The sequence below is a fragment of the Polypterus senegalus genome, chromosome 17, assembly GCF_016835505.1.
Source record: "Polypterus senegalus isolate Bchr_013 chromosome 17, ASM1683550v1, whole genome shotgun sequence".
In the NCBI taxonomy this organism is placed as follows: Eukaryota; Metazoa; Chordata; class Cladistia; order Polypteriformes; family Polypteridae; genus Polypterus; species Polypterus senegalus.
In genome coordinates this window covers 41,976,275-41,990,182 of record NC_053170.1, presented here as the reverse complement: position 1 = coordinate 41,990,182, position 13,908 = coordinate 41,976,275, and the positions used below count along the sequence as shown (strand labels likewise).

At 36.7% G+C, this 13,908-nt stretch overlaps 1 protein-coding gene across 4 annotated transcripts in view; it reads right to left on the bottom strand.

Moving 5' to 3' along the window:
* Positions 1–8,466: 8,466 nt before the first annotated feature.
* The window catches only part of inpp5b (inositol polyphosphate-5-phosphatase B), a 129,187-nt gene continuing 123,745 nt past the window's right edge, over positions 8,467–13,908 (bottom strand). For all 4 annotated transcript variants that reach the window (XM_039739629.1, XM_039739630.1, XM_039739631.1 and 1 more), the window contains 2 exons: positions 13,053–13,164; positions 8,467–9,048 (listed from right to left, as the gene is read on the bottom strand). In XM_039739629.1, coding sequence (XP_039595563.1) covers positions 8,927–9,048; positions 13,053–13,164 — 234 coding nt within the window. In that variant the 3' untranslated portion in view covers positions 8,467–8,926. The remainder of the gene's footprint in view (positions 9,049–13,052; positions 13,165–13,908) is intronic.

The window sequence follows — 13,908 nt, the reverse complement described above, 5'->3', positions numbered from 1 at the left end:
GATGATGTACAGATAGAACTGGTGCTGGTGGGTTGGCTTGATATCAAAACGTGTCACCCAATCATCTTCACGGGTCAATCAAACGTTACATAAACTCTGAAACGACCAGATGGCCGCAGACACACTGCAGTCTACCAGATAAACAGAATGCTGTGGAAATTTTTAGGAGACAAACACGCTTCAGCTCTCTTATCAAGAAGAACCAGCTCTGCCGAAGACCGTACACCACAAAAGGGGATTAAATGGCATAGAGGAGGCGTTTTAGTCAAATTTCAAAGTGCAAAATACGTTTGCAACTACAAATTTGCAGGCACAATTAACCCGCGGTTTGCGAGAACAATGAATCCATTTATCCTGCTCAGGGTACTGACAGAAAAGAGCGCAAGACATGAACCTACTTTGGATGGGACAAAGAAAATCATAGTGAAACCGCAATGTTTATTTGCAGAAGTTGAATGATAGATGCATACATATAACTTTATTTCTGACACTTCTGTTTGTTACAACAAAAGGGATCTGGAAATAATCATTTTATTTGATATTCTTGGTACTATTTTGCGGGCGGCACGGTGGCTCAGTGGCTAGCGCTGCTGCCTCGCAGTTAGGAGACACGGATTTACTTCCCGGGTCCTCCCTGCGTGGAGTTTGCATGTTCTCCCCGTGTCAGCGTGGGTTTCCTCGGGGTACTCCGGTTTCCTCCCAGAGTCCAAAAGACATGCAGGTTAGGTGCAGTGGCGATTCTAAATTGTCCCAAGTGTGTGCCTGGTGTGTGTGTGTGCACGCCCTGTGGTGGGCTGGTGCCCTGCCCGGGGTTTGTTTCCTGCCTTGCTCCCTGTGTTGGCCGGGATTGACTTCAGCAGACCCCTGTGACCCTGTAGTTAGGATATAGCGGGTTGGGTAATGGATGGATGGTACTATTTTTCTCATGATAAGGATATTGTTTATATTCACTTGTTTGAGTTCTCACATAAATATAGATGCAAAAGTAACCATGTGGCACAAAACGTTTACTGTGATTTGTTCTTTCCAGAGGAAACCACGGCCTGGGGAGAGTTGAAAGATTATTGCGGAAGAAGAAAAACATCAAGGTGGCGTGAACAGCTAGTATTCTTTTAAAATAACTCAGCCACATAATATTGTTGTGTTTTTTTTTTTCAAAAGATCTTGTGTAAGCTATTTTACAGTGTGTGTATAATTGCAAGACACAGATCAGTTTTTGACAGCTATCTTGGATGTATTCAGTAAGTTTTTAACGTGTTGTTTTCTGGTGCTGCCCCATGCCCCATTAGCCTCCATTGTAAAGCACTGCTGCAGGCAATATATTTTTTAAAATTTATAGAAAATGCTTAACTTTAGAACACAATTTTGCATGGCAAATGCATATACTGTGTACCATGTTTGTGAAGAAATAACTTTTGACTTGAAAAATATTAAACTTTTATTTTAATACCTCTGTGCATGTCGACCTTTACATATTGCATTTCTTTCTCTTCATCATCCAGCATGTGCATTGGCAGGGCAATCAACTGGTCGGCTATCTTTATGTATAAATTTCATGAAGTTTGAATGTGTAATGGCATGTGTGCATACACAGATTTGTGCATATATGTTGTAATGCAAAAGACATCGGTTCAACCAAAAACAGTAGAAATGGCAGGGAGCAAGCCTGTTTAGATACAATTTATTTTTATATAGCCCAAAAATCACACTATAAGTGCTGCAGTGGGGTTTAACAGGCCCTGTGTTTTGACAGCCCCCCCAGCCTTGACTGTCTAAGAAGACAAGACAAAACTCCCAAAAAAAAAAAACCCTTGTAGGGAAAAAAATGGAAGAAACATTGGGAAAGGCGTTTAAAAAGAGACCCCTTTCCAGGTAGGTTTGGTGTGCAGTGGGTGTCAAAAAAGGGGGTAAATAGAATGCAATACACAGAACAAAACACAAGTAATACTCAATACAATATAATAGTGCAATAAAAATATTACAAGTACAGAGCAGAATTCAACAGTAGATGATATCATATAACAGGATTTGGATTTGTTCAGAGTCCTGCTGACCTCCCCCTATTGGCCATTCTAAAGATGAATCAGTGCTGGGCCAGCCAGTCCGATGAAAGAACCCCTTTACCCGATGATTCCTGCGATCCTCCATCAGAGATGACTTTACCTTAGGCAGGCAAAACAACCTGGCAGGTGGTGGCACCAAGTGCCACATTTGAATACGGAAAAGAGAAACAAAAGAAAAAAGAAAGAGGTGAGATCCTAGATGGTCTACTGGTCCAATCTGAATGCTGACTTCTGGTGGTATTGGTCCTTTTATATTGGAAGACAGTAAGGGGTGGAATCAGAAGGAGGAAGTGAAGGTGACCTTACAGCTCATCCAGTCTGGAAGCTTCTAGATTGTGCACAGAGAGTGAAAATATTAACAATAGTGCCCCCTCCTGGCTTGAAGTAGTTTTTATAGCCCTGAAAATGAATCTGAACCGCTTGTGCACTAAAATGTGTATTTAAATTAATAATGTATCTCAAAAACTACTCTTGCAAACAATTTTCAATTCAATACACCTGGTCGAGTGACTAAATGGAGCTACCGGAAAAACCCAAGTTAAACAATGTTTACGAAAGTTGTTGTTGGACATAGGTCAGGCTATTTTTGAAGGATAAAGGAGATAAATGCTGGACCAAAATAATAGGCATAGATCCTGTAACAAGACAAACACGATACAAATTGTTTAAAAAAGATTCGTCAATTTTTTCAGAAGTCGTCATTCCACCTAGGTTTCCACACACCATGCTAAAATCAACTTTTCTCAAAGTTTTGAACGTCATAGAATTACATTCTAAACATAACACTTAACATAGTGAAGTTTTGACACCATGCAAATGTCCATTTACATGAAATTCAAAGAGTCTGCTCTGCCCTTTGTTGTATATCTCTTCTTTGTTACTAGACCAGTCCAGCCTATCACCGATGTGGACCCCCAAATACCCGAAGCAGTGCACCACCTCCTCATCCACTCACTGAATAGTGACCGGCATAGAGGCTCTTTGGTGAGGCAAAAGTTAATAACCAGCTCCTTGCTTTTGGGGATGTTGAGTGGCAGACAATTCTCTGTGCACAAAGAAGTAAAGTCCTCCACCTGACTCTTGTCCTCTGTCTCATACCACTTGTCAAAACACCCCATTAGTGAAGAATCATCATAAAATTTCTGCAAGTGACATGAGTAGAAGTAAAACAACAATAACACTCAAAGGCCAAAAATCCATTGTGTATTTTTCTTCCTGAATACAATATCTGCAATGGTCACACCAAATATGAAAGGTGTAGTAAGAATTTCTCTTGATTATGGAAAACAAAATGCCTTGTGATATTTAAAGGAAAGAAGAATAAAAGATTTGTGTACCAAAAGGCAGTTTAGTAAGACATTGTACGTGCAAAAGTATATAGGCAAATATATAAAAGAGGAGGAAAAATTACAAATGCAATAGAAATCAAAACTTTTCGTGTAAGGCGCTTTATAAAACATAGCCCTGAATAGGTATATACAATTTATTGAATGAACTTCAACTTATCTTTTCTAAGCAGGCAAAATGCAAAAGTTAGTACAGTATTTGAAAAAAACAGACTACAGCTTACAGTGATCACTTTTTTAATTCAAAATGAAACACCACTGTCCATGTAAGAATAATTATTTGCCGGGAAAATAAAATTAAAATCACAGGAATGTCTTTTCATATTGTATGTTGCCAGTCATTTAGGCCTATCTCTCTAGTAGTGTGTTGCACCTACTTCATCCTATAGAACAGTATAAATTCACCCGAGATTCAACAGGGTGCAAGACACGTTCAGGATTGTTGTACCATTTGGGAATCATTATATTATGCATTTGCTGCCATTTCAATGGATGCACAGGTTGGTTGTGATCAGCATTTTCCATCTCATCCCAAAGGACTCAATAGCACTGAGATCTACAGATTGGGCACACCACTGAAACAATGAAGATTTTGTCATCTTTCTGGAACCACTCAGTGACGATACGTGCCTTGTGACATGGTGCATTGTTGTACTGTATTTGAAGTGTCCATCCGAGTGGATAAATTGTACTCACAAAGAGATGAACTTAATTAGCAACGATGTTCAGATTTGCTTTGCCTTTCAGGCATTATTCTGTGGGATCCTAATGTGTTCCAGGGAAACATTGCCCACACCATACACTGCCATCATTAGCCTGTACCATTGATACCAAAGATAATGGCTCCATGGACTCTGGATTCTTATGCCAGTTCTGATCCTTCCATGAGCATGTTGCAAATGGACTCCAGACCGTGCAGCTGTTGTCCAACTAAACATCTTTATTTACTCCCAGCTGCCCAGTCTTGATGCCTCTGTTTCTGGATACGTGCATTTTTAACAAATAAGTTAATTCATTATAACAATACAATAGAAACTGTAGCAATAGAGTACAATTTATAAAAATAGAAGATAACAAATACAACATAATTGTAAAACCAACGCCAAGACAATATTAAACCATAATTAACTACATACAGAAAGCACAAATTAAATAAACTTTTATTTGGATAACCGACTTAGTGTTTTGGCTGCTTTGTTATTACTAATAGTTTTTACAGAAGATACAAATGAGTTGAAGTCATCAACAAATAAATAATAATTTGGAATTCTTTCTGTAGATAAAAATGGTGCCATTATTATGCCTAGTTACATTCTTTGTTACTTTTTGTATAAGACGACAGGATATCAGCTTCTCCATATTTGTTTTTCTATTCAATTTTTTTTTTCTAAAATCCTTTATCAAAGCAAGGCAGATTTTTTGGAATGCATGTAGTTATTATTTTCATCACATAACCTGCATACGTTTAATATTTTGAATACATTTAAATATCAAACTGTTGCATGGATAACATTTATGAACAACTTTATGTAATATTTCTTTCACTTTATTTGTTAACAAAAAGTAACAAGATCTATGAGGAAGTGTTTGTGCCATTTTCCGGTGAACCATGTATTTTGCTGCCCTGCTTAAACCAACCCCCTCCTTCTCTACTTACAGCAGGAGAGGTTTTTGGAATTATAGGTCAAGCATCCCTAATCCAAAATGTCTGGGACCAGAAGTATTTTGGATATTTTCGGATTTCGGAACATTTGCATATACATAACGAGGCATCTTTGAACTGCTGCATATATATTATCGCAGAGATTACTCTTCCCTCTCCTGGGCAGCAGTCTGGAAGTGCTACATGGTCATTTTCCCACCTTTTGCCCTTTGGTAATGCACCTGCAACTCCTGAAACTGCACCAGGACCAGCGCTTGTCGTTCATGTGTTGGCGCTGCACACCACTGTAAAGTTTTAGGGGGAATTGCAGTCGCAGCCTATGATCTCTTGTCATGTAGTTTAGCATACCCAGTCCAACCAGACAAACAGGTTGGATGTTGTAAGTTGTAAAGGTGGGGTTGTGTGTGTTTGAGATCTGACAAACAGAAAAGAGACTCGTCTGTCTGACATCTTGTGTTTTACGCACCATGACAGAATGGGGAAAAAAAAAGAAGAAAAAGGCAAAGGCTGTGGCTGAGCTCACTGCACTTGGAAGGCTATTGCACTGGCATCACCTCTGTCAGGCAGCAGAAATGTCCTCTTTGCATGAATATGTTCTCTGGACAAATGTAAAATCAGCATTATTGTCTTTACAGAAATTTAAACTCTTTTTCTCTCATCCACATTTATTATTAACCTGGCATTTACCAATATTAATTTAAACTCTGTATGTGGATTTGCCAACCTATTAAATTTTACTAATTCCCTCTCTAAGAAAGTTTAGAACAAACACCATTACAATAATTTAAATAACAAGAATTCACTTTTCAAGAAATACGTAGAATAATAATACTTTAATAATAAAGTATGACACAGACACCATCTTTTAAGACCTAACAGTTTTGATTCAATCACACAATTAGCCAAAAAAGGTGTGAGGTCTTCAAAAACTCCCAGGGAAGCAGGTCAGAATCCCACCAGCCTGACCAGAGGAGATGCACCAAAAGGCAGCTTAGCTTCCAGTTGAGTGGCTGGCATTGGCCTACACCAGGGCAAAATGTGCTTGACTCTCAAAGTTCACACAAAATGTATTCTGTAACACACTTGAAATGCTTTGCAAGGGAGCAGAGAGCCATCAACCCCTGTCTTGTATAAAGCAAGGTCATTAGAAAACATTGTAAAGGAGGATTTATTGACAGAAAAGGAACATTACAGCAAAAGAACAAAACATGACCAAAAAAAGACTTGCCTAAAAGGCAATCCAAAGCAAACGAGTCCCAAATCAAAATCAACTAGGACATTCCAATCAACAAACCACAATATGTCGAAAACGAGAGCGAAAATCCAAGAAGACATAAAATACTTAAAAGACCCACCAGAGGACATTCAAAATGAACTGCACTGGACTTCAATTCCCAACCTGCCTTTCTAGAGCTTAGAGAGGTCCCTTAATGGTGATGGATGAATAGCCCAAATACCAGAAATATGAGAAACACTACACTAATAGATATTAAATAACCAAATAGAATGAAAAGCAGAATACACATATTTAAATAAATAATACACACGCAGAAAAAAATAAAACAATAGAAAATGATGAACAATAATGACAATAGAACAAAGAACTTTAAACATCAGCCAGGGAACCCTGACTTAACCATAATGCTAACCTGACAACACAAATGACTCAAAGAAATGTTTCCCCAATTAAATTAATGAAAAGGTAGACTGGATGATTACATTGTGGGGTCTTTCAGTCTGTTTTTTGCTGACAAAAAGCAATCAACCTCTACACCTTCTTTCCTTTTAAGTCTGGAGCCACATAACAGCAAATGGCTACATTCCTTAGTTTTTAAATGTTTTGTTCTTGTCCTCTTGTAATTCATACAAACAAATTTCCAATGTGCTGAATTTCTTTACAGGGAAAGTTTAATGATGCCTTAAGTTCCTCAGCACATGTGGTGTTTGTTACCTTTCACCCATTTCTCGATGTTATCAGCACTTTAATTGAATTTTATTGTCATGCCGTCTAGTGTTGCTGTTGCTCTTTTCATTTTTTCTTCCCAATACAACATTCAATGTCGCTGTATAGTTAGGGTCTTTTAACACAAATTCACAGTCATTTTTAAACTTTGAATTTTTGTTTCCATTATTTTTCTTAAAACATTTTTTTCCTCAACTACAACATGAACTGATTCATTATTGAAGTTCTAAACAAAATGTTTGACACCAGGTATATTTTGAGAAAGGAGAATAGTATAATTTGAAGAGCATCTGAACCAGGCACCATTATTTGAGCCAGAGACTATTGCCGCCTTATTTTGTTTTGTTTTATTTTATCATTGCCAGTGTCTGTTAAATGGTGCATTCTATGATGACAGCTGCTCACCAATGTTGAATTTGGATATCACTTGCCAGTTTGTAGAATTCTCTCCATTCTCCTTTGACAGGATTGCCCATCACTGGAAGTTTTTAAATTTTCATTCCCTTCTTGGTAAACCCTTGAAAAGGCTGTGAGTTAGAAGCCTATGAAAACAGATATCTGGAAGATATTAGAACTGACATGTTTGGCACCACCGATCATGACACAGTCAAAATCACAAAGGTCACTTGTTTAGTCCAGTTCAAATGTTGGTCTGGCTCTCTGTTCCAAACTACACACCACTATCACGTGACACAACATATCAAATAGCATCATATGACTAAGAAAGTTATTTAGGAGTTGCAAACCAATTTCACTTCATACAGTGCCTTTCACAGTGAGTATCTACAAAAAGTCTTTTAGCTGTCAGACATCTAAGCCTAGACCAATTTTTGTAGCACAAAAGGCTCATATTGTTTTTCAAGAATTACTGCAAAACAAACTGTAGTTTTAATGCAGAAGGTGGCTGTGACCTCAGTGGGACACACGGCCATGATGTCCTTGTTAAGGTAGGTTTTACACACATCAGGAATGAATGTTAGTCGTAGTTTCAGAATTTGACTTCTTGTACATATATCTGAAATACCTAATTTGCATATATTTAAAACTTATTTCTTTATTTTTAAAATACAGTATCAAAACTTGTTGGAGACATTTACCATTTTTTTACATTATTAAATATTTATCTAACCATAATGTATATGGATTATTTTCAGGCATTTTGTCCATTTGGTAGGTAAGGCCAGGGAATGTTCATTACTTTGGTGGTTCTACATCAGGCCTGTGGTGAGTGAGTCCTTCAATCAACTGTTCCCTGCCTTGTGTCCAGTGCTGCTAGGACAGGCTCCAGCCCCCATGTAACCCTAAACTGGACTGACATTGGTTAGAAAAGGTTACATTATTTTAAGTATCTCCTGACTTTATGTCCTAACCAGCCTCTGTACAAAGGTTTGTATGTGGACATGGAGGAGTGATAAAACACACACACACATCTGAATTCCGCTCCAGTTTTACTGTGTTCACTGGTTTATTGTAATGTATATTGGAATATATTTTATTGTGTGATTTATCTTTACTGTACACTGTATTCATGTAAAACAAGCTTTATAAAAGGAAGATTGATAAACATTTTCTATATTTACAGTAATATACAGTACATCTACAGTATAAAAATTACCACAAGATCAATACGACTAAATTACAAATCTACATCGAATCATTTATCTTTATTTGTACTCAACAATGAGTAAGATATACATAAATGTCAGTTTACTGCACAGTCTATACTACTTTTGAACATTTTTGAATTTCTGAATTACGAAAACCCACATAAAATAAGCAGAAAATGCTCATGTTGTATTCTTTAGCATAAAAATTTCTCAATTATCACAATTTATAGAAAAATAATATTAAATACTTAAACCATTAGAAAAAATGCTTAAAATGGTATTCTTCAAGATATATCTTCTTGTTTTGATATAAAATGTTCAATGAATTCCTGTACTTTTTTCTTTTGTGCAGCATCTTGTTTGATTGCAGGAGGTGGTCTCAGCAGCAAAGATCCAAAAATGCTTGCTTCAAATTAAGGAAAGATTGCAAAAGATTAATTCATCAGCTCAAAACATGTTACAAGTAAATCACCTGAATAATTTGTTTCATGTTTAGTGTAACATATAAAATTACGCTGTAAATGTCCTCTCTTAGTAAATGCAGTTTATGAATGTTGTGTAATAAAAACCATAAACTCCACTCCACTTCCAGTGATTCACATGTATCTGTTTAAGTGAAATCAGTATGGACACCGGCTCTGAAGAGACAGCAGCTCTCACGATAAATAGAAAGAGTGCTTAAAATATGTGAGGTGCCAAGCTTGAAATATTCATTTTAATTCCAGTTCTTCAGTTTAGAAACTTGTTTTACTGAGGGATAAACTACAAATAGCTTCACATTTTTATCTCTGTATAAAAACACAAAAGACTTTTATACATATAACTACTCTTAAATTTCACCAGTAAGAAAACAGGCTGTATTTTTACAGAACACTTTGCGAAACACCTGACAAATAAACTAAGACAGCCTGGAGAGGAAATGACAAAAATCTTCTTAGTTGCTAATAAGTATGAACTGTATATGCTGTTCATCTTGGATAAAGGTGTCTGCTAAATACTCAATAAAATTAAGTAAAGACCAAATGCTTTGAACAATTTCTAAAGATTTTTGTAACCATTTGCACTCTATTAGAAGACTAATGTATATTAGTACAATAATTCATGAATCTTATCAATCTATCAGTTAATCAACCAATCAATCAATTGATCATTAATAATTAATGGACTAGTCATTTTTAACAATGAATTATTCATCATAATTAATTACATGATTCTACATTACAAGACCAAAGTTCACTCAGAAAAGGTACCCCCCCATCTATGCAAAGGTAGGCACTTTATTTATCTGGTTCTAATGTAAATATCTGGAATTGCATAATCATATACAAGCATTTAAAGTATACTCTCGGACAATAATTTTCATTGCACTGTAAGATATGAAGACAGTGAATTGGATTGAATTTATTGTTAAGTTACATTTACCAAACCGAAGTTCGAAAAAATATAAAATGCTAATAAAATAGAAAACAGAGAGCTTTAAATCCTCTTTGAAGTGTACTAAATTGAAAACAATAAAATGACAAGAAACTGAACATTTTCCCATTGTAACATTCTTTTTTGTAAATACATGCTTATTCATTTAGTTCCACAAAAGTTGGGACTGGGCATTCTTACCTCTGTGTTATATCACCCTCCCCTTTAATAACACTTCACAATTAATTCACAACTGAGGATGCCCATTTTTCTTGCCCATTCATGCTTAATGTATAAGTTTTCAGCTGCTCAAACCGTCTGGGAATTGAAAGACTACAATATGGGAGTACATTCTTCAGTGTTAACAGTGCCTTCGCAGATGTGTGTTACCCCATAACATGATGCATGCTGGCAATTAAACTGTAGGTTGGTAATAGTCAGAATGGTCATTTCTTCTTTGCTCTGGAGAACGTGGCATCCGTTATTTCCCTACCACAGCCCAGGCACTCCCACTGCACTTCAGTCCATTTCAGATATGCTCAAACCCAGTGAAGATGGCAGAGTTCTTGGATACTGCTGAAATACTATATGGCTTGTGCTGTCTTATGCAGTGACAAATGGTGTTTTTACTGACAATGGTTTTCAAAAGTACTCGTGAGTGGAAGTGGTTATGCCTATCACAGAAGTATGTTGGTTTTTAATGCAACGTTGTCTGAAAGATTTATCAATTTGTAAACTTTACCTGTATGTTTATAATGTTAGAGTGTTGTAGGGAGTGAAATTCCTAAATTCCAAGAAATCTATTTCATGAACTACTGGACTATTCGTTCAAACAGTTTTACGACTGAGCCTTTTGCGGACACTCCTTTTACATTAAAGCACAATTGTGCCACGGCTACAGAACACACAGACAGACCCACACACACACGCACACACACTAGTGCCAAGTTAGTACTGCCAATCCACCATGCATGTCTTTGCACTGCAGGAGGAAATGGAAGCACCCACAGGAAACCCTCGCAGACACGGGCAGAACATATAAACTCCACACAGGGAGGTCCTGGGACTGTTTTCAATTTGATACAGTTTGAAAAAATGTAGTTCACCACTTTCTGCTTTTTTTAGCACAATGCCCCAACCTTTTTGAAACTAAGGTTTGTACATATGTGTGTGTACTCACTGTTCAAGCAATACTTTAGTTGATGTCCCACAGAGTTAGAACCTTGAAAAATCACCAAGCAATAGGAAGCAGTTGGTGCTGAGTTTATATGATCTCCACATGCAGTGGATTCACAAAGTATTCAGTCTCCATCACATTATGCAGACTTTATTGTGTTGTAGATTTAGTTTAAAATGGATAAACTTGCCATTTTTGAACATCAATGTAGACTCAATAACCCATAATGACAAACCATTTATAAAAACCACTAGGGGGCTTTGCCCCCTGCTCAATTTTCTCTCCCCCGGCCCTTAGCTATGCACTAGCCTCTTTGCGGTTCTGCTGCTTGGGTATTTTAAACAGATTGTTATTTTCACGGGAATTGTTACATATGCATAACAGAACTATTTTACATTACAGCAAGTAATTAATCATATTAAAAAATAGTAAAACATAATATTTTGAAAGTAAATTATGTTTCATGTTGCGTTAAGAGTTATTTGTTGCGTAATATGATTTTGTTCTGTTTGGCTTTGAAATTAACATGCAAATACGTTTTAAACATACACCTTTACTGTAAAACAAAGTAAAAACAATTTTTTAAATAAAAATTTCATCAACATCGCATTGAATTTTGATTCTGTTTGGACTTTCATCATGACAATGCAACGTATAACTGCCTGTGATTGAATTTTGTTTCTTTCTCTCAATTAAATAAAACAACTTTTTCAAATGTTTGGCTCTGAAATGTATTAATTGTCTTCGCATCACATTAGCTTTCTTGGACACATCCTTCTTTCTACAGTAATTCGTGCAGAGGAAGACCGGACGGTGTTAACGGTTGTAGTTATTCTTTGGGATATTGTAAGTTGATATTTTCATCTTTAGCACAATTACTACCAACTGTTTTAGCATCGTCTATTGATATGCATTTAATTCAATTGACGTGTAACCGATCGACTTTGGCATTAATTTTTTTGATTTTCTTGGTGCTAGGATTGCCTGTGTACTCATTTTTACTGTTAATAACCCTTCATGATGGAATTCTTCAATAATATTTGGACATAATAATGGGGAGCTTAAAGTGAGGAAAATGTTAAAATTTATAAGACCTGAGAGAGCAAGAACTGTGTTTGTCAAAAGCATTCACACGAATGAGAGGTGAGAGTACTGTGTGTGTGGTTGAATATGGTTGAGAGGAGGACGTGACTTGAAAAAATCTCCAATCAGGCATTTATGGTACAGTGGCTAGATGGGTTCCATTTTTGGATAAAAGGCACATGACAGCCTACCTGGAGTTTGCCAAACTACATTTGCAAGACTCTGAGAGCATGAGGAAAAAGATTCTCCAGTCTAATAAAACAAAAAATAAACTCTTTAGGAAGAGCACTATGTTAGATGTCCATCCAGCCTAATACCATCCCTATGTTGAAGAATGGCGGTGGCAGCATCATATTATGGGGCATTTCTTTGTGACTGGAACAGAGACACTGGTTAGAATTGACAGCAGGATGAATGCAGCCAAAAATAGAGAGGTCATTGAAGAAAACCTGCACCTGACCCTCAGACTGCCTCACGATTCTCCTTTCAGTACAACAGTCATCTGAATCATCCAGTCAAGACAATGCTGGTGCGGTTTTGGGACTAGTCTGTTACTATTCTTGAGTTAGTTCCTTCCTTATACTCCTTTCTGCTAAGAAAAACTATAGTTCTGAATAGTAATACAGTGGGAAAACAGACCTAGACATTTTCAGTTTAAAATATCGTCTAAAAGGTCATGAAGTAGTTATAGTCTATTCAAATACTAAAGTAATAAAAACAGCAAACATGATACTTACCAAGTGTGCTGACATCCAAGTTATTAAACATAAAATATTTTAACAGTTCTCGAAGGAATGCCATTAAATAATTAAATGCATTTTTATGGCACTGAGGTAGGGTGGAGATGACCTGAAACAAAAACATGAATTAATTGAGTTAATAAAGATTATTAAGGAACACAATCCTAAAAACAAAAAAATATATACTTAAATAAATGGCTTAGCTGCAATTTTAAAAAATATGATATAGCTTGAGGAATGATACCATTCACAGAAAAAGTCACTGTTGATTCTAGATCATCAGACTGTGTTCACAGCTCACATACAGTTAGTTCCATAAATATTTGGACAGAGACAACTCAGATGCAGTTGAAGTGCAGACTTTCAGCTTTAATTCAGTGGGTTGAAGAAAATGATTGCATAAAAATGTGAGGTAACTAAAGCATTTTTTTAACACAATCCCTACATTTCAGGGTCTCAAAAGTAATTGGACAATTGACTCAAAGGCTATTTCATGGGCAGGTGTGGGCAAGTCCGTCGTTATGTCATTATCAATCAAGCAGATAAAAGAGTTGTTTTGAGGTGTGGTGCTTGCATGTGGAAGATTTTGCTGTGAACAGACAACATGCAGTCAAAGGAGCTCTCCATGTAGATGAAAGAAGCCATCTTTAAGCTGCGAAAACAGAAAAAACCTAGAAATTGCTACAATATTACGAGTGGCAAAATCTACAGTTTGGTACATCCTGAGAAAGAAAGCAAGCACTGGTAAACTCAGCAACGCAAAAAGACATGGATGTCCATGGAAGACAACAGTGGTGGATGATCACAGAATCATTTCCATGGTGAAGAGAAACCCCTTCACAACAGCCAACCA